The 22,529-nt window shown below is 43.4% G+C and overlaps 1 protein-coding gene across 4 annotated transcripts in view; it reads left to right on the forward strand.

Moving 5' to 3' along the window:
- Nucleotides 1-22,529, forward strand: part of CACNA1D (calcium voltage-gated channel subunit alpha1 D) — a 319,290-nt gene that overhangs the window by 179,478 nt on the left and 117,283 nt on the right. For 2 of the 4 annotated variants that reach the window (XM_036868410.1, XM_036868411.1), the window contains exon 8: nt 3,675-3,778. In XM_036868410.1, coding sequence (XP_036724305.1) covers nt 3,675-3,778 — 104 coding nt within the window. Of the gene's footprint in view, nt 1-3,674; nt 3,779-4,337; nt 4,442-22,529 lie in introns of all 4 variants that reach the window. The other 2 variants (XM_036868409.1, XM_036868407.1) reach the window with 1 other exon arrangement.

Raw genomic sequence — 22,529 nt, forward strand, 5'->3', positions numbered from 1 at the left:
TTTGGCCTGCAGGTCATAGTTTGGTGACCCCTGGTCTAGACTAGAACCCGGCGCTCTTTCCTTGGCATTTTTCCACTGTCAGAGGTTTTCGAGTCCTTCAGAACACTAGGGGGCAGCTCAGTGATGTCTTCCAGAGTGTTCACTAAGACCTTAGTCTCTGAAACACATCAGGTTGCTTTCAATTGCTTGTTGATTACACTTACTATCTCAGCACGGAGATAGGCAGGAGCCAGGGCCCCAGCCTTCTTCATACTTTATGGGCCACAGTCAATGGGAGGCCACACAGCTGTGCACAGAACAGAACATCCCTGCCCAGCACAGCGCCCGGCCCAGAGCAAGCGATCAGCAAACACCAGTTACTGTTACTTTTGAAGTGCATGATCCCATTGCCTCACTATAGATGGGCCGTGTTTAAGTGCCTGTTTTTATCCGCAGCTAGAGTGTAAAGGGAACATCTTGAGAGAGAACTGAGATTTGATTTTTAATATTGATGGCAAGCAAAATTTTCAGTCCTTTAGGCGTTTGTATATGGTGGACAAAGTCTTTGCCAGGGATGAGTTTGCATCTGGTCAGGTTTATATTCAGTCAGTGTTCTCAAGTTCAGGGATGCCTCAGTTCCCAAGAGTGCCTGGCAAGTGGTGGCAGGGTCTTGAAAAGGGACGTGCGGGTGGGCCCGATATGCAGAAAGGCACACATAGAATAGGACCATTTGGATGTGTGGGCAATGGGATTATTAGTTTCTGGTGAAAAATGACTTTTTTAGTGTTCTTTTATGAAGTGAATTCCATAAACATAATTAAGGTGCCATCTGACCCACATGCATCTGTTGTCCACAGAGGCAGAAAGGTGTAGTGCAAGGAAAGAGCCTTAAAGCTGGAAAGGGCTGGGCGTGTGACCTTGGGTAGGTCACCCAAACTCTCTGGGCTTTCATTTTGTCCACAAGATGCAGAGTAACCCTACATGATCCTATTGTTTTTTCCTTCAGCTCAGAGGAAATGTTTTCAGATGTAGGAAATTAATGAAAAGAGTATTGATTTCAGAAGAGAGCTATCCATATAAATCATTTGTGGCCTTTTGCCTTAGTGCCAAGCTCTTTTCTCAGTGAGCATGCCTATGGCAGTGCTGGCTGTATGACTCAAACGGGAAGTTCCCTTGGCCAAGCTGACCGTCTTCTTCATTCAAGGTACCTGGGAAATCCCTCTCTAGTTAGCCAGCAGCTTGCCTTTCTGCCCCTTTCTCTGATTCCATGCTCAGGGGAACGACAACCAATATATCAAGTTTCTAGTAGTAGTTGCAACAGTTAGAAAAAAACAAAAAGCCTAGGTTAGCCTTTCCTCGGAGACATGGATGTGCGTCTCAGCCTTTGAAGTGAGGGGAAACTGAAACTAGGTTATTTCCTGAGTACCAGGTGATACCACATGATGACTTTGATATAAATATTTTAAAAATCTACATTGAAATGCTTGAGCTCATCCCGATTTTTCCATTGCTGACAAAGACCACTCAGACAAAATCCCAAGCAGAGTCTCTATTTTCCTATGGGTACTTCGGGGACCCGCTTGCCAGTTCTCACTTGTCCCATGTGTATGGTAAGCCTCTGAAAAGAGACCTGGGTTGAGGAGATTTCTTTGGGAGAAAGACTGGCCCTTAAAGCTTAATTTTTCTTGCTCTTTCTCACCCTCTGGAGATTTATAGAGTCTCCTGTGGCCTTTGTTTTCCCCTTGGCCCCTAGCTGTTATTCCAGGTGGTATTTCTGATTTGAGCAAATGGGGGTCTGTTGCACGCTTACTTCTAAGAAATTAAAAGTTTCTTTACTTAAAAAAAATGTTCCCTCCCAAGTTGGAGCAGACAGCTGTTCCTGGAGCCATTCTCTGGAACATGGGACTGAGGCCTCAAAGAGGATGGGTGGGGCAGGTGCTCGGCTGACGGCTGGCCCACTTTGCCAGAGTTGTGGGAGAGTGGGGTCTCCGGTGGGAGTCCTGGACATGCACATCCTTATTCCCCGTGAGCGGGCCCACTCTCCCCTGTCATGGGCACCCCTCTTGCTCCAACAGAGGGGAAGCAGGCCCAGAGAGGTCTCTGTGGAAGGCCCTGACTCCGGGCTGGGCTCTGGTCCCTCCACCAGGCAGCCTGTTTCTTCTCCTCCACATCTGGATTATTAAATAAGTTTAGCGGTGTAGTTGCTTTGGAAGAATTACCCTTGGCCTTCCTGCTGAAATTAGTTTATCCAACTTAATGAGATCAACAATTGCAGCCAGGGCCCTGCCTCATTCATTACTCTAATTGCCGATGTAAGATGTGCAGACTGATAGCAGTTCTATTAAGCACATCCATTTTCATGTGGCCAAACAGGTGTTTCATAAGGGATTTAATGCCCTCTCCCTAGACTGCAGCAACAGATGTTAGGTAATTTTTTTTTTTTAATGTTCTCTTTTTCCGTTTGGTTTCTGCATGAGGCAGGCAGTGAAATGCTTGAGCTTCGGTCTGTAAAGCTAAAAATCTAGCGCCAGATAATGTAAAGGAAAGCACATGCTTAAAGGCCTAAGGGCCTGACCCTGCAAGGCAAGAACGATGAATCAGCCCGGACTATATACTGTTCTATTAGCCGAAGATTCTGGCTGTTCCAACAAAGTCAGGCCCGGGGTCATTCATTCTGTCCCCTCCCCAGTCCTTAACACTTCCTTCCTGGGAGAAGTGTTTGCCCAATTTAACATGACCTGTGCTGCCGGAAAGTTCCATCCAGCCATGAACCTGAAAGCACTTGTTTGCTCCATCATGAAAGCTGCTCATGATCAGACCTCTCCTGGGAAGGTGTATCCGGGAGGCCACGTCTGACTGTGCTGCTTCAGCTTGTCCTAGAAGTAGGGACACCGGGTTCCTCTGGAACAGCTCACAGCTGGAGCCAGCTCTCCCAGGGTGGGTCATGTAGGTTCAAGCTAGGTGTGGAGGATAAGGGCTTCTTTCCTTCTCCTGGGTCCTTCCTATGGGTACAGTTGGGGAAAAAAAATGTCATTCCCCAAAGCACCCCTGAATGTGTCAGCTAGTTGACTTCTGAATACTTTCCTTCTTTGCATTAATTTAGCTGTGCTTGCACTCACTGATAGCAGATAATCCAGATTTAAAGTGGGTTAGGTTTCCTTGGATTGGTTGGCTTCCAGTGGAATGTTATTATTTTAGGGTTTTTTTTTTTTAAAGAAAGGAATTTATAGAGTCAAATGTTGCAAATTTGTCTCTATAACTAAGACTTTTCCACCATCACAAATTTTGAAAGCAAAAATAGTACTGACAACTTGGGCAGAGTAGAAAATAGTTTCCAGCTAAGCACTAGTTTTGTCTTCTATCAAGATCTTTTCTGAAAATCCCTTACCAAGGCAGTTTCCTGTGAGAAAGAGCCAAATCCCAGCTGATTGCCCTAGCAGTGGCCAAAGTTTGCTGTTATTTGCCCTGAAAGCTTTGATGACTCTGTGTGCGTGTGTGCGTGCGTGCGTGTGTGTGTGTGTGTGTGTGTGTGTGTTTTGGGAATATATAATGAATGTGCATTGGCTACTGTTGTCTGATTTGAAGCTAAGTAAATGTTTAATTAAATGTATAGAATGCTGTCTCTAATGTAACCCTCTCTCCTTATTAGATTTTCTTATTAACCCACTCCTATGAGACCATCTTATTTTTTACAGATGAATGATGCTATGGGATTTGAATTGCCCTGGGTGTATTTTGTCAGTCTCGTCATCTTTGGGTCATTTTTCGTACTAAATCTTGTACTTGGTGTATTGAGCGGGTAAGCTACACCTCTTTCATCTTGAAAGCAGAGTCCCGAGGACAGTTGCCAAGACCACACAGGCTTTGCTAGATGGGGGCCGCTGGGTGGGTGCCAAGCGTTTTATGTGTCCTCCAAGATGCTTTCTTTTCTGCTGAGGCTTCCCCAAATCAAGATGTTTCCTGGAACCTTACCAGCCTTCATGAAAGAAAGCTATAGGATAATTGTTGACCAGAAATTAATCAGCGTTGTCACTTGGGATTTAAATCGTTGGCATTGCTTGCCCATTTGTCTGTCCTAAAAGGAGATACATCTATAATTGTGTTATTGGCCTGGATCCAGATATAATGCAGATTAATTGGTACAAAACAGTAGCTAAATGACTTTTGGTAGGCCACATTTGTAGGCTTCAGCAGCAGAACCTGTCCTTATTGAAAGAACAAAAATGGAAGGCCCTTGGCAGCGTCCCCTTCTAGGAGCACCAGTCTTTAATCAAAGCCCTAGTGGTCCAGCAGCTGTTCTTGGGGCTCTGCTCTTTAGCAAATGGATAACTGATAACTAATCTCCTTACATTTTACAGGTAAATGATGCGATAGGATGGGAATGGCCATGGGTGTATTTTGTTAGTCTGATCATCCTTGGCTCATTTTTCGTCCTTAACCTGGTTCTTGGTGTCCTTAGTGGGTAAGCAGTTGGATCCGTGTTCCACATTCTGCTGCTGCCATGTGTCAGGCGGCTCTGCGTGTCCCCCAGCTGCTCCCTGCGGCTTTCTCTGCATGCATGTGGACTCTGATGTCCCCTCTGTGTGTTGCTTTTGGACTAAACTGTGATTCTTTCTGCTTGTATCTGTCTGTGAGATTCTGTGTTTCTGATGCTTGCCAAACACTATTAATTTAATGGAACCATTTCCCTGAAGCCAGTCACGTTAATATGCCAGTGTGTAGAAGTAGATTAAAAGTGAGTAAAAGGATTCCCAGCCTTGGTCTCCCCCAGGAAAGGGCCTTTGTCTTTTGTGGTTTTCTTCCCATTAGTACATAACCTGGCCCTTTTAACCTGCAGTGTATCATGATGATTTCCAGTGGTGTTTCAGATTTCATGGTAAAAGAGAAATAAGCCTAGATTAGCACATAAATACTGAATAGTTTCAGACTCTCACATCCTTCAGATCGGGATCGTTTCTTAGGTTGGTTTTCTGCTGCTGTCACTGTGAGAATGCTCCCTTCAATTCATTTTTAATCTTAACTTATAGAATCTGTCTTTAATGCAGGGTAATAATCAGCTTTTGCACCTAAATTGCCTATGGCCTTATCATCGTCCATGTCACTCAGTCACCATTTTTGAAATTTCATTTTGTTGACCCCCTTGGCTCGGTGGATTGACAGGGGGTTCGGTGGAGACTGGGTCAGGAGGGGGGCTTTGCCCTTCCTGTAGTTGCCATCCCAGAGCCCTTCTGGGCAGCTCTGCGTCCTCCCCATCCCACAGACACCCCAGACAGGGGAGTACCCCAGAGAAGGGAACCAGGGCTCTCCAGACTCTCAGAAGCAGAGCCAGTATATAGTCATTGCCGGAGCGGGGTCGGGGCTGGGAGTGCGACCGAGGCCCGGGAGGTGCCCATCTCCCCAGAGGAGCCTCTGTCGCTCCCTGAGCTCAGACATCCTCAGGAGATACTGCTGGTAGGCTTGATTCCCAGTGAGTTTATCTACTCCTCACTCACTCTATCTGTGCCTTTCCAAGCTTGTATCTTGGGGGAAGTGATGTCTTCGTGTAACGCTGAGTCAGTGGAGAGACCTTTATCGCATTTTTCTCCACACTGCCTTTTCCAGAGCAGAAAGCAGAGCTAGTGGTCCATCTCTGCTTGCTTTCCTCCTCTTCCCTCTAACCTACCCTGCCTGTTTTCAGGGATAACACGTTTAGAATTCTCCTTGACCGAGCGTGGTCACTTTACACCATGGATATACACTGTCCTGTGAAGCCCTGTCTAGAAATGGCCCTGGAGTCCGTGCCCCACAGTGAGGGGAGTAGGGACTGAGTTGGGGGAGTGACAGCTTACCCCCTGCCCCCCACCTCAACCAAAGCTTCCTTCTATAGATAAATGGCTCTTCGAGCCTCATGTTCTTTCACTTAAAACTTTAAAAGTGCCTTCCTCCTAGTGACCCGCCATGGCCTTAGGTTAGTGTCGGGATGGTAAGGGTGGAATGTATCCCTGGAGAAACAGCATCGTGTTGACTTTACCGCAGAAACGGCCCGTACAAGGGTAACAGCAATTCTGTTGTGAATTCCTGGCACCCCGTGCCTCCTAAACCCAACTACAGTGAGGCCGTGGAAGCGATTGATTTTAACAGTGCCAGTGACGTGCCTTATCTCTGCGCTCCCAGAGCAGGAACACCACCCCTGTGTGATGAGGCCGCTGAAAAAGGAAAACAGGGGGAAATGGGAGGGAGGGACTCCTTGTTACAATGGTGGGTGTTAAATATGCACTCCGAGGGGGGTGGTGCCCAAAGCTGGAGGACAAAAACAGGCACACACCATGGTGGAACAACCAGTGTACTAAAATATACTTTGGGGAAAATAGTTAGTAATTTAAAAACAGTTTTGAATCAGAACAAAACTAGATCCCTTATGAAGGAGAGCGCAAATGACACGTGAATTTTTACAATAAAATCCAAGATTTCGCAGCAATTTTCAGTCCGTTCCATGATGTGGGGCTGCAACTGACTCTGCCCCACCTGTAAGGCCACTTGGGTAGGAAATGCTAAGCCGTGCTCTGTGTAAAGGAAGAGCCACGTCTGCAGAGCAGAGTCGTGCATCCGCGTTCGCTAAATTGGTCAGCTTTTCCTGAGTTCCTGTTGAGTGCCCGGCTCTGGGCCAGAAGCCAGGGTGCCAAGATGTGGAAGACACAGATGGGGGCCTTGTGCTCAGACAGTCATTGTCTCGGGGCGGGGGGAAACCATTGTTAGGTAGTGCAGGATGGCCAAGCTAGAGCAGAGGTGGAGATGGAGGGGCTGTGAAAGCTGCATGTCTGTGAGCTGGATCTTGAAAGATGATAAGGTGTCTCTGGGGGTGGAGAAACCAGAGAAGGGGCTGCTCCCACCTCCCCTAACAATTACTCCTCCTTGACTTTCCCCCAAAGCAACACAAAATCGAAATGGGTCATTTGTATTCATTTTCTTGTTAAAGAAATGTAATTTTAAAAAAAATTTTAGGTTTAGTCTTAGGGTTCTTCCCAATTTTTTTTAGGGGACACTGGAGGGAATACAAAAAATGTTTTAAATAAATGTTAAAAGGAAGACAACTTATGTCGCATAGCCCCTTAGGGACCATCAGACCAACACAGATGTAATTCCGAAAGGCCCGAATTAAAAGGTTCTCCTGTTTTAGACACTTAAGACCGTGCTGCTGCTTTCTAATGAAGAATCATTATAAGACGCTGTGTGTCTTCAAGTCTGTTAACCATTTGGAAATATTTGTTGCTCCTCCTTTTTTTTTTTTTTGGCACACTTGTTTTGGCGTTGGTATGTTTTTAAAGCATTAAGACTGATGCTTTGGAAAAATCTTTGGTTTTACCGCAGACCGTTCTTCTCAAGGTGAGTGCGAGGTTCATGAACTGTACGCCCGGCATAGCCAAGCGTGATCCTGGATGAAGACGTTTTTCTCTGGTGCTCGTGCTCTGTGGGAGGAGCCGAGAATATCTGTAGCTAGAGTTGCGATTTCACATTACGTCGTCATTAAGGAGATGGTCCCATTTTGACCAGGGATTGGAAAGACTGGCTCGATTAAGTCTACAATTCAGACTATGTCTGTCCTCATGGTGGCTTTGATGGTTTTTCACTTTTAAAATTGTTCACTTAACCCTTGTCCCCGTTGAGGTTTTTGTCCGTAGATAGGTAAAATAAGAGAACACAGTGGTGTTTTCGCGCTTTGTTTCTTTAGAATCACTGCCAGATTCCCGGGGGGAAGTGGTGGTCGTGGACAGTGGGCTTGTGTCTTCACCTGCAGGACCCACCTGATGCCAGGCACACCTGCGGTAAGGTAGAGGGCCCTCAGAGCCCCTGTGGTGTGGGTCAAACCCCCAAGAAGGGACTGGAAGACCTTGGTTCTGGTCCTGCCAGCGTCACCTGCTAACTCTGGGACGTCACTTAGGAGCCCTGAGCCTCCGTCTCTTGGCCCCTCAAATGGGGAAGATGCTGCCGTGCTGCGCCCCCCGCCCCCCCCCCCACCATAGGGTAGCTGGCTTTAGGTCAGCTCATGAATGTAGAAGTGCTTTGAAAAATATGTACTATAAAGAATTTTACTCACTGAATCTGTCTTTCTCTTAAATCCACGGACCTCCTCCCAGTCCCCTCCCTGGGTGAGGTGGGAACAGCCGAGGGGCTGTTTGGAAACTATCTGAAGTGTCCCATTTTCTGGAAGTTTCCCAGGAAGTGACCAAGAGACACGAGCTATGTATGCACAGTAATACTGTACTCGGTGCCCCCCGAGAGGAGGCCGTGGAGGTTCTTTGTCAGCTATGAAGTGTGATGCAGCTGTAAATCATGATTGAGGTTATGTCTGACAGTGATTTCTTTGCACAAATAGAGGGGCGTGGCATTTCTGTAACATATGGTTAAACACTGGCTTTAGAGTCGGGTAATCAATACTTGACTCTTTGCTCTACCTTTTACCAACTGTGAGATTTGGTGAAATGACCTACCTCTTAGAGCTTCACTTTCCTTGTCTGTGAAATGATGTTAATAATATTCACCGTGTGGAGTTGCGTGAGGATTCAGTGAGCTGAAGGGTGTAGAGAGCTTGGTTATCGTTATGATGATAGCTTGAATAAGAGTATATAAAACGGGATTTGATGCAAGAAAAATCTCATCAAGTCAGTTCTTTTAAGCTAATTTTTTTCCCCTGTGACCAGGCCTATAGATTGGGTTTAATTTGCATGACTATTTTACTCATGAGTTAATAAACAAAGTATTCTCTACTGCTCTTTCCTTTTAGAGGATCTAATGTTCAAAAATGCTATCAGAGGTGCAGGAAGGTACAATGAAGATGAAAATATTTAGAAGCTGGTAAATTATAGGTCCTTGTTGAGGAAGGATTTGATTTGCCTTTGTCTTTGTTTCTGCCAAAGAAAGACTAAGGGCCCACAATGCCTAGACAGGTTTTGATGTCTGTTAGATGGATTTCTCCTGAGAAGTTTAGATAATCTCTGATATTTATTATAGTGGCAGTCATATCCCTGGCACTTAGCAATGGCCAGAAAGAGATTAGATAGAAGACCCTTAAGAGATTAGTGTAATGTAACCCAGACTTCGATGCATCTGTTCTCTGTCGGCCTTTGAAGTCAGGGCCCACATGCCATTTTTCATAATAAATCCAAAGGGCAATTTTAGGATCCTATGCTATGAATATTTTTTCTGTTCAGTTGTTTTTAATACTGTTGTCTTGGTGCCTGGATATTCCTTGCCAAAAAATGTTTAAAAACTCTATTTTCTTTTCTTTTATAAATTCAGTATCATACTCTGAAGGCTCTTGAATTATTTACCAAACTATGACCAATATTGAGATGGACCTCTATCCTAATCACTTTTTTAAAGGAAAAAAGTGATTAATTTCATCTCCTAATCCTTAGACTCGATTCACATTTGTCCAGAACATTCCATTTCTCTTCAACCCGTTTGGTTTCTCTTTAATCCACAATAATTGGGGGGAAGGATGCTTGGTGATTGGTTGAAAGTGTTGGGATAAAAAACCTAGACAAAGGTTCAGGCATGGCTACTCTACCTGTGTTACTGTTGGTATAGAGGAAGTGGAGAGGGGTGGTGTTGCGGGGGGCACTGTACTGAATAGGTTCAGGTTTGGGAGGGCATCATAATTTACACCCTGGCCCATTAAATTCACACCATTATGAGCCATGGTCAATCGGAGATTGCCTCTAATTTCCTCCCCTTGAACGTTGGCTCAGGGGGCAAAACATACCAGGTAGATGGTGGTTGTTTGCTTGTGGAGACATACCTTCTCGGAATAGGCATTCATATAAATTATTCATGACTGGGATTAGAATTAGCTCTCATTAAATATTTGACCAGCATCTGCTGACAAAAAATAAACAACAGAATTTCTTCCTGTACATAAACATATCTACATCTTAGAAGAATAGTTGAATTGCTTGCAACGTTGAAAGGGGTATAGTTAGGTAATGGGATAACCAGGCTCTCAGCATGGTTGGTTACCACTGTTTTACAGAATAAAATTATATTGAGTTAATGAGTTAATTCCATATCTTGACCAACAGACTAAGAGAGCACACTGAGATCTAGTCCAAAAACAAAGGGACAGTGCTTGACCAACAGACTAAGAAAGCACACCAAGATCTAGTCCAAAAACAAAGGGACAGTGGAGGGTATTTGTAGATAGTTCTTACAATTAAAAAAAAATTTTTTTCTAGTGTGTAATTAGTGATGATCAGGCTGCCAGAATTCCAGACACGTTTAGCTGGATTTGTCTTTGGTTTGACTAGACTCATAGGTGAAAGAGTTGTCCATACAGTTGGAGGTCTCTTTTCTTGAACTTGGAAGTAATGTTGGGAGTGGGGTTGAAAGCTGAGGGAGAGAGCTGTGGTCCTTTAGTAACTTCACGTGGTTTGGTTTTGGTAGAACAAGAAATTAAGCCCCACTTCAGCTTTACGTGGAAGAACGCTAAATTTCCTTTTTCTAATAAAGAACCGTGTTAAACATTTATATATACTTTTAAGCACTGAACTTTCCTGTTGCAGAGTTAAGATGCTGTCGGGGGTGGCTGGCAGGTGGATGCGGCTGCTGTAGGTACGGTGGTACCTGAAGCGCATAGGCTGGTAGCCACACCTGACATTAACAAGTGAGTGGTAACCTCTCCGCCGCTGGCTCGAAGCGACTGTTTCCATGGAAATGGCTGTTGGGATCAGTGGAAATGAGGTAAGTGAAAGTTTTCGCTGATCCTTGTTTCCATCAAGCTGACGCCTGTTTCCCTGGCAACAGCAGTGGACAGCAGCCAGGCACTAGCAACAGATTCAGGAGAGCTCTCTCACTTGTCAGCTGTGGCTATCATCTATTCCTAACCGAATCCTTTTTTATAACACTTGGCAAAAACCTCTGAGGACCCAGGAGGCATCTCTGGCCACGTGTTTCCTCCTGAACACCCATTTTGCCGACGGCGAGCTCTGTACTAAGCGAATTCATCATAGTGCTCTCATGCAGAGCTCAGCTCTTCATAAAGCCACTGGTACCTTGATGGTTGAAATTAAAGCCATAATTTTCCTGTGTTCCCTATTCCGTTGGCGGCATTAACAATCACTGTTACTTCTGCAGTGAAGGGTTGTTTATGAATTTAATCATTTGACTTCTGTGATTGCCCTAAGGCGCTACTGTCAACTTTATGCCGGTCTTTTTTTCCTTCCGTGTAATACCTCTTATAGGCTGGTAAAATTGCTTACAGAAATCAAATATTGGTATAGCAGGACAGCTCAGTATAGCAAGACCCATATGTCTGTGGTATAGGGAGCTCTTCTTTATTAAAGTTCAGCAGTTGTTCCTTTCCTGGAACATTTTAATATTTAAGCAAATTATGCACCCAAGGCAAAAGTATCCTTCTCCCATATGAGACAGTGTTCACAGGTCCCACAAAGCAAAGGAGAGCTGTCATTATTGCCCTGGTGTGTAAGGTAAGAGTGTGTGCGGAGAGGCACAGAATGAGGTGTTAGGCGCTGTCTGGTGTTAAACCCTTAAAGATACTATTTTAAAAATATTTTCTCTGAAACAAAATGAAACTCTGAGACTCAGAGCTGTATCTCTGAGAAGCAAATGAAGATATGGATCCACAGCGTTACGAGAATTTAGATTGGCTGTGTAAAAGAGCACTGAAAAAATGGTGAATTTCCCGTCTTGGAGGGCTTTCTGAATGACTTTGTTCCCAAGAATCTGGATGAGGGCAACTATAATAATTGGCTTGGAGGCGATATTTAGGACTAACCCTGTTACCACTGGATCAGGTTCAGTGCAACAGACTAAAAAACAGAAAATCTTGCTTGATATTTTTCTCTCTCTCTCAGACTACTTAAGAAAAAAGGACTTATTCATTCAATGAATATTTTTTGTGTGCCTACACAGTGGTTTCAATTGTGAGACAAAGCAGAGTCTTGTCTTCATGAAGCTTGTATCTCGTGAGGGAGACAAAAATTATAAACTTTTATAAGTTCTTTGAAGGAAAGGTGCATGGTGCTGTGAGAGTGTTTAACAGGGAGAACAAGTGTCTAAGGGAAGCATCCTGGAGGAAGAGAAGGATGAACGAATAGCCATCATATCCAGGCAAGATGGGAGAAGACACTCGGGGAGGGTATTACAGTCAAGGAGAAACCCATGCAAAGGCCCGACAGTGGGAAGGAACAGAGGGCATTGGAGAAACTGAAGAAAGCCAGGGTGGCAGGCACTCAGGGAGCTGGGAAAGGATGGTGAAGAAAAGAAGAAGACAGACTGGTCAGCAGAGCCCAGATCACAAAGGTCCTTCAAGATCACATCACAGATTCTGGTCATTAGCTGAAGGGTAAAGGAACCCACTGATAAATTTCAAGCCCAAAGTGATGTGATTTATATTTGTGTTTTATAAAAATTACTCTGCTTTCTGATGTCTTCAACTTACCTTAAAATACTTCAAAAAATATAATATAACTGGATGGATAGAGGGATGGATAGATAGGAGATAAAGAAAATGTAGCAAATGTTAATTGTGGAAACTAGGTGATAGGCATATGGCTGTTCACTGTGTAAGTCTTCCTACTTTTATGAACATTTGAACTTTTTTCTTAACGTTGGAAAAATTCAGCATATAAAAATCACTCTGGCTGCAGTAGTATGAATGGATTGGATGGATGCAAGACTGGATGTGGGGAGACCATTTAAGGCTATTGTAATCCTCTTCCAGCCACAATATAGTAACAGTGCCAGAATGGACCTTTTACTATAAACAACTATAAAACTGGCGAAAATATATGAAGCAGTTTTTTTTTTTTTTTTTTCAGAAGATGGAAATAGGCAACACAGGATTGGGTTCCTTAGGAGAAGGGAAACACATGCAGTAAGTGCCACAATTGTCCTGGCTGTCTGCCTGGAGATGCTTTTAGAATTGTGGCACAGGAGGCAGAGCCCAGAGGAGGACAGTGGTCTATTTGCTCGAGAGGCAAAGAGCAGAGTTTGAGAGGCCAAGACAGCTGGGATTTTCAGGGCAGGGTACTGGAGAGAGAGAGGTATGCAGACAAGGGGCTCCAGAAAGCTGAATAGGGAGTCTCTGAAATCTCTGACTATATACTGAGCTGCTACGTGCCAGTTGAATTTATTGGTAGAGAACAGCTACTACAAAGCTGTGAGCCGCTGGAAATCTCAGTGTTGGGAAACAGAGGGATTCTGACCAGCTGGAATAGATTGACATTGATGATACATTGGACATTCAAGTGAGACCTTGGAAAGGCCAGGCATTACGGGTAGGGTTACCTTAGCCCTGGAGTAAGAGCCACTCTAGACCTACCCCAGTCTAGACCTGCAAATCTTATAAACAAGCTTCAAAAGGATCAGGACAAGTGGCGAACTTAACACCTGCCAAAACAAGTCAACACCCATTAAAGGAAGACACCAAAAACCCAGATGTTCCCCAAATATTTCCCCACGTCATTAAAAGTTACAGGACATGAAAAGAAGCAGGAAAACGTGATCCATAATCAAGATGGGGTGGGGGCATCAATAGAAACAAATTGAGAGATGACAGATAAGGCAGGAAAGGAACAAAGAACATATGGGATGAACAAAAGACCAATAGCAGGATGGTGGACAAAAACCCAACTGTATCAGTACTTGGATTGAATGAAATGGGCACAGTGTTTTAATTAAAAGACAGAAATTGTCAGAGTGAATAAAAATGCAAGATACTATAAAGACACAGATTAAAAATAAAGGGATAAATATATTAATACCAAATATATAAAATAGACTTCTATACAAGGAATATTTGCAGAGAGAGATATTTCAGAGATAGAGACATTTCATATTCCTGGAAGGGTCAGTTCATCAAGAAGACAATGATTCTACATGAGTTTGTACCTAATAGACTTTGAAATACATGAAGGGAAAGCTGTCAAAATTAAGTGGAGAAATCAATAAATCCACAAACATAGATGAAAATTTTATAGTTCTTTCAATAACTGAAGAGCAAGGGGATGAAAAAAACTAAATATAGATAACATCTGAACACTACCAACCAGAATGACCTAACTGGTACTTATAGAACACTATATCCGATAACTGCAGAATACTCATTCTGTTCAGGAGCACCAAGATAGACCACGTGTGGACTGTATTAAAAAAACAAAGTCTCACTAAGTATCAAAAGATTTAAATCTTGCAGAGTACATTTTTTCTAATAGCAGTTGATTTGAAATAGAAACCAGTAACAATACGCTGTCTAGAAAGTCCTTCAAATACTGAAAATTAAATGATACATCTCTAAATAACTTACAATTCAGAAAAACATTACAATAAAAGTGAGAAGTTTGCTAAACGGAAAGATAATAAAAATACAACATCTCAATTTGCATTATCCATCTAAAGCAGTGCTTAGAAATTTATAGCTTTAAATGCCTATATTAGTAAAGAAGAAAGGTTTAAATTCAGTGGTCTGTATTCCCATCTAAGAATCTAGAAAAGAAAAGCAAATTAAATCCAAGGAAAGTAGAAAAAAGAAATAAGAACATAAGTCAGTAGAAGAGAAAATGCAAGAAATAGGTAAAGTTAACAAAGATGAGTGGACCCTTGGAAAAGCTTAATAAAGTTAATAAATCTTTAGCAAGACTAATCAAAAAAGAAAAATCGATCAGTATTAGAAATGATGGAGGGTATGTCAACACAAATATTACAGACATTAAAATGATAACAAGAGACTAGGATAAATAATTTTACGACAATAAATTCAGTAACTTAGGAGAAATGGACAAATGCCTTGAAGAACACAGCTTATTAGAACTGACTCAAAAAGAAAGAAAAGACTGAAGAGCCCTATATTTGCTTTTCAAATGGAATTCAGAATCATAAACCTTCTCTCAAAGAAAACTGGGGGCCTCAGTGATGTCAAAAGTGAATTCTGTCAAACAATTTAGAAAGAAAGAATATCATTTCTAGAAAAAAATCTCTTTCAGATAATAGAGGAGGAAGGGACATTCCCTAACGTATTTTTATGAGGCCAGAATAACCTCAGTACCAAATCCAACAGACATAAGAAAAGAACAGTAGTTTTCATTAATATAGATGTAAAAATTCTCAAATACTAGCAAATTAAATCTAGCAATTATTAAAAGAATAATACCTCATGACCAAGTGGGGTTTATCCAGGAAACACAAGGTTAGTTCACCTTTGGAAAATCAAACAATGTAATTTACCATATTAACAGAATGAAGGAGAAAAATCAAATGATCATCTCAGAAAATGCAGAAAATGCCACCAACAGTATTCTGTAACATTCATGATAAAAAGCTCTTAGCAAACTAGGAATATATGGGAACTTCCTCAACCTGAAAAAGGTTATCTACAAAAAAACACAAAAACTGTAACTGACAACATACTTAATTGTGAAAGGCTGGATGCTTTTTTTTTTCCTGAGATTAAGAACAAAGTAATCATTCCTCTCTCACCCCTTTTGTTCAACATTATACTGGAAGTACTGGACAGTACATTAAGGCAAGTAAAGGATATAAAAGGCAGAAAGATGAGAAAGAAAGCAAAAGCTGTTTCTGTTCACAGAAAACATGATTGTCTACTTAGAAGGTCCTAACAAATTGCCGGAAAACCTACTAGAATTAATAAGTGAATATAGCAAGGTCTCAGCATACAAAAATCAATTTTATTCCTATACACAAGCTGCAAGCATGTGGAAAATGAAATTTGAGAAAATATGATTTACAATAGCATTAACAAATTAAAATCCTTAGGAATAAAGATAAGAAAAGATATGGAAGACCTCTGCACTGAAAACTACTGGTTAGTAAAATTAAAGATGATCTAGGTAAATGATGATGGCCCATGATCATTTGGTCTGGATTGGAAGAGTCAATATTTTTAAGATGTTGAATTTATCTGCATTCCTCAAATTTATCTATTTTTTAAGTGCTGTCCCATTCATAAATGCTAATGGCTTTTTAAAAAAAACTGACAAGATGATTTCAATATTTATATAAATTGCAAAAGACCTATAATAACTAAAACAATCATGACAAAGAACAAAGTTGGACGACTTACACTACCTGATTTCAAGACTTCCATAAGGCTACAGTAAATACAGTGTCATTTTGGCATAAAGATAGATACACAGAACAATTGAATGGAATAGAAAATCCAGAAATATGTGTATATGGTCAATTGCTTTTTGACAAAGCTGCTAAATAATTCAATGGAAAAAGGATAGTTTTCTAAAAATACTTCTGCCCTTCATAAATAAGAAGTTGAAAAGAAAACCACACAATGGGAGAAAATATTCACAATACATATATCTGACAAAGGGTTTGTATGGAGGATATACAAGAACTCTTAAATAATAAGATAAACAGTAAACAATACAGTAAACAAAAAATAATTAAAATTGGCAAAAGACTTGAACAGATACTTTGCAAAAGAATATATACAAATAGCCAATGTACATGTAAAGATGTTTAATATTATTAATCATCTGGGACATGCAAGCTAAAATTGCAGTGAAATTCTACTACATATGTAGAATAGTAGAATAGCTAAAATCAAAAAGACAGTATCAAGTGTTGACAAGAGTATAGAGAAACTGATAATGCCCACATGTTGCTCATAGAAACATAAAATGGTACAACCACTTTGGAAAAGCTTGTCAAGTTCTCATAAAGTTAAACATATACTTACCATATGGCTCAGCAGTTCCAGTCCTAGTTGTTTACTGAAGAGAAATGAAAGTCTTCTGTCCACAAAATGACTTGTATGTCAGCATTCATAGAGCATTTTTCATAGTAGCTTCAAATTGGAAAAACCCAAAGGTCTATCAGCAGGTAAAATAGATAATCAAATTGTGGTATTCAAGTCAAACTTTGGAATACCATTCAGCAGTAAAAATAGAATGAAGTACTAGTACAACATTATCAATGATGCTCAAAAACATTTTGCTGAGGAAAAGAAGCCAGGTACAAAACATAACATATGGTGAAGTTCTGGAAGAGGCAAAATTAGTCTATAATGTAGAAATCAGGTCATTTATTTTCTAGGGTGGGAAGAGGAAGAGTTTACTGGGAAAGGCAATGAGAGACCTTTCTGGGAGGTGTTATAAATGTTCTTTATCTTGATTGGGGTGTTTTTTACATGGTGTCAACCTTACCCAAACCATCAACTTAAATCGTGTGCATTTTATTGTTCGTGACTTGTGTCATGATAAAATTGATTTTAAAATACCATTAAAATAGATTTAAAAGAGTTTTCTGCTTCTGGTTGAGATGGAGTAACAAATACCAGATTTACCCTCCCACCTGAAACAACAACAAAACCCAAAACAGACAATATATGTAAAACAACGGTTTTCAAGACACTGGACGTCAGGCAATGAAGGACAGTGATCCCTGAGAACCAGGAAATAAACTAAATAAACTCCATAATTGTTCCAGTTTACTGGCTTAAGAGAATTCCTGGGCCACGGCACAACGAGGGGAACCCAGGCAGAGCCCTGTGGTCCCCCTGGGTTTAGAAGATGAAGCTAAGAGTCTGAAAAAACTAAGGTGGCTAAAGTATGCAGGACAGAGTACTGGAAAGGAGAGAATTTCATAGAAAGAGAACTCCAGAAGTTCCCCCTTAAGTATTCAGCAGAGTACTTTTCAGCACATGTGTGTGAGGGCGCTGGGGAAAGAATATTTGAATGCATTAGAAAGGATGGTGTTCAGTGCTTGCACAGGGCCAGGAATATTGCCTGTTCCCACCAGCCAGACTGGAAAAACTCATAATTCACAGGACATTGGGTAGAGTACTCAGAAAGGATTTGCCTCAGCAGTGGAATTACTAGTCCTAGACTAAGTAGTGTTCCAGATTGACCTAACAGATTATTAAAGCAAGACCTGAAACGATCAATCAGTTTAGTCCAAGTTACTTAACTGCATCCCAGAACAAAGCACTGGCATATTTGTAGGAATACAAAAATATCTACCATCTAACAAGATAAAACTTAAAATGTCTGGGATTCAGAAGTCAGTAGGCATGCAAAGAAGCAGATAAACGTGACCCATAACTAGAAGATTTAATCAATCAGTTGAAACCAACCCAGAACTCAGATGTTAGAATCAGAAGAAAAGGACATGAAAGAGTCATTATAACTATATTCCATGTGTTCAAAATGTTAAGCAGAGACATGGGAGATGCAAAAAAAAAAAAAGCCTAAAAAAGTCAAGATCCCAGGGGGCTTCCCTGGTGGAGCAGTGGTTGGGAGTTTGCCTGCCAGTGCGGGGGACGCGGGTTCGGGCCCTGGTCTGGGAGGATCCCACGTGCCACGGAGCGACTGGGCCCGTGAGCCACAACTACTGAGCCTGCGCGTCTGGAGCCTGTGCTCCGCAACAAGAGAGGCCGCAATGGTGAGAGGCCCGCGCACCGCGATGAAGAGTGGTCCCCACTTGCCGCAACTGGAGAAAGCCCTCGCACAGAAACGAAGACCCAACACAGCCAAAAATAAATAAATAAATAAATTTTAAAAAATTAAAAAAAAAAAAAAAAGTCAAGATCCCAGGAATAAATCTAACGAAAGATGTACAAGATCGTGTCTACAAAAAATTTTGCTGAAGGGAATTAAAGAAGACCAAAAAATGGAAGGATTGGAAAACTCAGTTTATTAGGATGTCAGAAGACAGGTAGTATTAAGAAAAGGAGGTTTTCTCTGTCATGAGAAGAAAGGAAGAGAATATGGGGCAGATACAAGTTTGGTTTGAACGTAGGAAGCTGGGAGTGTTCATGCCTGATTCCTAGCTTCTCTGAAGCAGGGGACAGGGTTAACTGCTGGCGGCAAGGGGGTGGGTGGCAGAGTCCTGTCTGAAGAGTGGGGGAGGTTCAAGATGGTGGTTGCAGGGAGTTGGGGAGTGAGTGGACCAGAGAACTGACGTAGATGATAGGTAGCATTGAGGTCGTTTTTGAAGCTGGCGATGACGAATCCATATTGATGTCAGTCTATCGCATCGTATGACTTTTCTGTAGCCACTTTTGAATGCTGTTACCCAGGTATGGAGAAGGGGAGTATCTGAGGTCATCTGGGGTGAGGGTTTTGCTCTCTCTGTATAGTAAAAGGATGCAAGAGAGTTTAGGGTAGCAGCAAGAACATCACTAAATGGATTACTGATGGATCATGAAATCTAAGGTAGATTAGGAGGGAAGGGGAAGCCTAACAGACTGAGAGAAAATGGGGGCGGTCAGTGGACTGGACGTTCCGAAGAGGTTAGTATTGTTTATAGTGGGAGGAGTGAGACAAGTCAACTGATCTGAGAGGAGGTTGTGGTCAGAGAGCAGAAAGCTTGAATTCATGATTAGGGGTGATAAAATTTGGAGATCGATAGTCATGGAGATTAATATGTCAAGGGATTGAAAAGCCAGGTGTTGGCAGGGTCAACCAAGGGCTACTGGAGTCCCCCAGGAAGATGGTAGGACTTGGGATGTGGAGGAAGGCTGGGAGCTGGGAGCCTAAGACTTCAGTCTAGGGGGCAAGTAGGAGACAACACAGAGGAAGGGGAGAAGGTCACATAGCCTACTGGCACTGTCCTGAAAGGAGTAGGGTTTTTTGTTTATTAGATTTTTACAGCAGGATGAGGGAGTATTGGTCTACATGTGAAGAGGAACAGAAAAGCAAGGAGGCTGTCAACGCCACCTTGAGAACCCGAGGTAGGTGGGGTCTGGAAGGGCTACAAGGGAAGCAAAGCAGTAAGCTTGAGGATGACCCAGGTTTCCATCAAAGCAAAGGAGAAGGGGGTGGGTCCCTTTGAAAAGGTTGAGGATACAGGAGAATGTACCCTCTGGAGCAGCAATTCCAGAGTGAAGAGTGAGAGGAGGCTGAGTCAGTGATGGGGAAGTTCAGAGGACCTCAGGATGACAACGCACGGGGTGATGGGGACTGGGCCTTGGACATGTGCCTTGTGCTCTGCTCGGTGACTGCCGGCATCAGTGAAGAGAGCCGAGGCTTAGTGGTGGTGAGGTCTTCCGATGCGGCAGGGTCCTCAGCTAACGGAGACCCTGGCTCACTTGGTCTGGGGTGATGTCGTCCAGCCCCTGTGGTCTGGGCTCACCTGGCCTGAGATGTGTGCCAGAAGCTTCAGTCTCTGCAGAGACAGCCTGGGGGTGCTGGTAACTCCAGCGGGTGTATCCACAGCCGAGGGTTGTGGCAGTGCTGTGGCTGGGATCCCTGAGTGCTGCCCCGCCTGCGGTGGCTCCTTTGGCCCAGGGGATTCCTAGTTGCTGTGGTTATTGGTTTCCACATGTCGTAGTGGGAAGAGCTCAAGTTCAGAGGTCAGAGTCCTGGCTCTTGTTCTGGTGCCACATTTCCTGGCGACGTGACTTTCATCAGTATACTTCACTTCTCCAAGTCAGGGTCTTCTTGCTCCTAAAGTTGACGGCCCCATTGCCATGTAGTTTTTCTTTTCTTTTTTTTTTTTTTATAAGTTTATTTATGTATTTATTTTTGGCTGTGTTGGGTCTGCGGGCTCTAGAGTGCAGGCTCAGTAGCTGTGGCGCACGGGCTTAGTTGCTCCGCGGCATGTTGGATCTTCCCGGACCAGGGCTCAAACCCATGTCCCCTGCATTGGCAGGCAGATTCTTAACCACTGTGCCACCAGGGAAGTCCCCGTGTGGTTTCTCTTACAATGCTGTCCTGAGAACCAAGGAGAGAAATGGATGGGAAGGGACCTTGTAAACTGTAAAGACCTTTGCAAATGTGAGGTGAGGTGTGGTCAGCATTGGCTGTTCCTGTGAATAAGGAACAAGGCTGTTCTTGTGAATTTGAAAAGCCTTCTTGTTTGCAGTCTGAATATTCACGTGCCAGCTGTTGTGTCCAGGGCCCTGTATCTTTCCAGGACTTGGAGTGGCACTTGAAGACCTAACCTAATTTCTCTAAGTCTGATTGTCATAAGAGTTTGTTTTGGATTCAGGGATAAAATATTAATCCACTCAGAACTAGATCATTCCCTTGAAATTCTGCTTTAAAATAAATCTTGGTTTAAGTTATCTGCCGGCACCTTCAGAGCCTCCAAGCGTTTGGGGCTTTTCGGCTTCTGAGTCTGGGAGGCTTTCACTGAATCTGAAAGATTCTAATCCAGTGGGTGATGGCACACCGCCTGCCCAGAGGTGTGCTGTTCCCAGAGGCCTACCTGTCCTTGAATCATATGCCGGTACTTACAGATAGGCTTACGGGGACATACGGAGGAACTCCAGGGCCCTCCCTGTGTGCACGCCAGCACCTACACCCTCTCCCCTCCGGCTCTCAGTCAAGTGTACTTGAGCACAATCTGTACCGAGCCATGTGCCCTGGGAGAAAAGTGGAGGGCTGGCAGGTCAGAGAGGGCTCTCCTGAGGAAGCCGGACTCAGGTGGGGCGTTGAAGGAAGGGCGTTTGTAAGGATGTCAAGAAAGGAGGATGCATCCCAGACCCCAGAAGCGGCGAGGGGAGCAGGGCCTGGTGTGGCACGCCCTTCAGGAGCCAGTGAGTTGGCCAGTGGGGCCGTCATGGTGCTGTGTGCTGTCTGGGAGTCGTGGGGCAGAAGGAAGTGCCTGGTGACGGAGGCGGGGTTTTGTCTTTAGTTCATGGGAGCTGTGGAGGCGTTTGAGCAGCAAGGTCATGGAAGCGGGCGGGCCTGGAAGGTAAAGCTGTGCCTCTCTGGGCCCAGCGGAGTGAGGAGAGCTCTGGGGCTGGGGACTGTGGCAGAGGGAGCGGGGTGTGAGGAGGTGGGAGTTCCGGCTGGGGTGGGAATGAAGGACACCTCATGGAAGATGGTTGAGGGTCAGTGTCTCTCAGGTGAGGAGAGAGCTGTGGATTTGTCAGCTCTGGGGTATGGATCACGTGAGGGAATTTTTCTTTAGTACTTATTGTTGTTAATATGTCAGTTATATATAGATCTATGCCCAGCGCTGGGCTAGGTGCCTATGTAAAGTTTATTTCATTCAATCTTCTCAGCTACTTTAGTTGCTGTGTCTTTTGCCTCAGTTTTACAGATGAGGGAAGCAATGCTCAGAGAGGGTTTGTTTTTCTCGAAGTCACACAGCTAGTAAGGAAGGAATTCCCGGTAAGCTAGGGATGAAATCTGGATCTGCTCGACTCCAGAGCCCAGGCTGCTTTCTCATCAGTTGGAAGCTCTTTCTGTGTGTGATGAGGGGGTGCCCCTGGGGGATCCCATCTATCAGACTGGCTCTGTGCTGATACATCCTGAGCTGTTCCATTCTTCATGCTCTGCCAGTTTCTTTCTCTTCCCCCAAATTAATTACTCAAAGTAAAGGGGAATCGTGGAATATGGAGACTTCAGAGAAATTGGGGTTTTTTACCTCTGAAAACTCCTGTGAACAAGTCCCAGTCTATCTCAAGAGGTCCTTTTGGGATTCTGTTACTGGGGGGGGCGGTAATCTCTCTGAGTCCCTGAGTCTCCCCTATAATAGGATGCTCTTCCCTTGTTCTCCAGTAAGTCTGGTGGTTCAGAAAGGGCACTTCACCCATCCTGTCCTTCAAGGAGAAGCTCCGCAGAGGGAGGACC

This window comes from Balaenoptera musculus, chromosome 11, assembly GCF_009873245.2.
Source record: "Balaenoptera musculus isolate JJ_BM4_2016_0621 chromosome 11, mBalMus1.pri.v3, whole genome shotgun sequence".
NCBI classification, from domain to species: domain Eukaryota; kingdom Metazoa; phylum Chordata; class Mammalia; order Artiodactyla; family Balaenopteridae; genus Balaenoptera; species Balaenoptera musculus.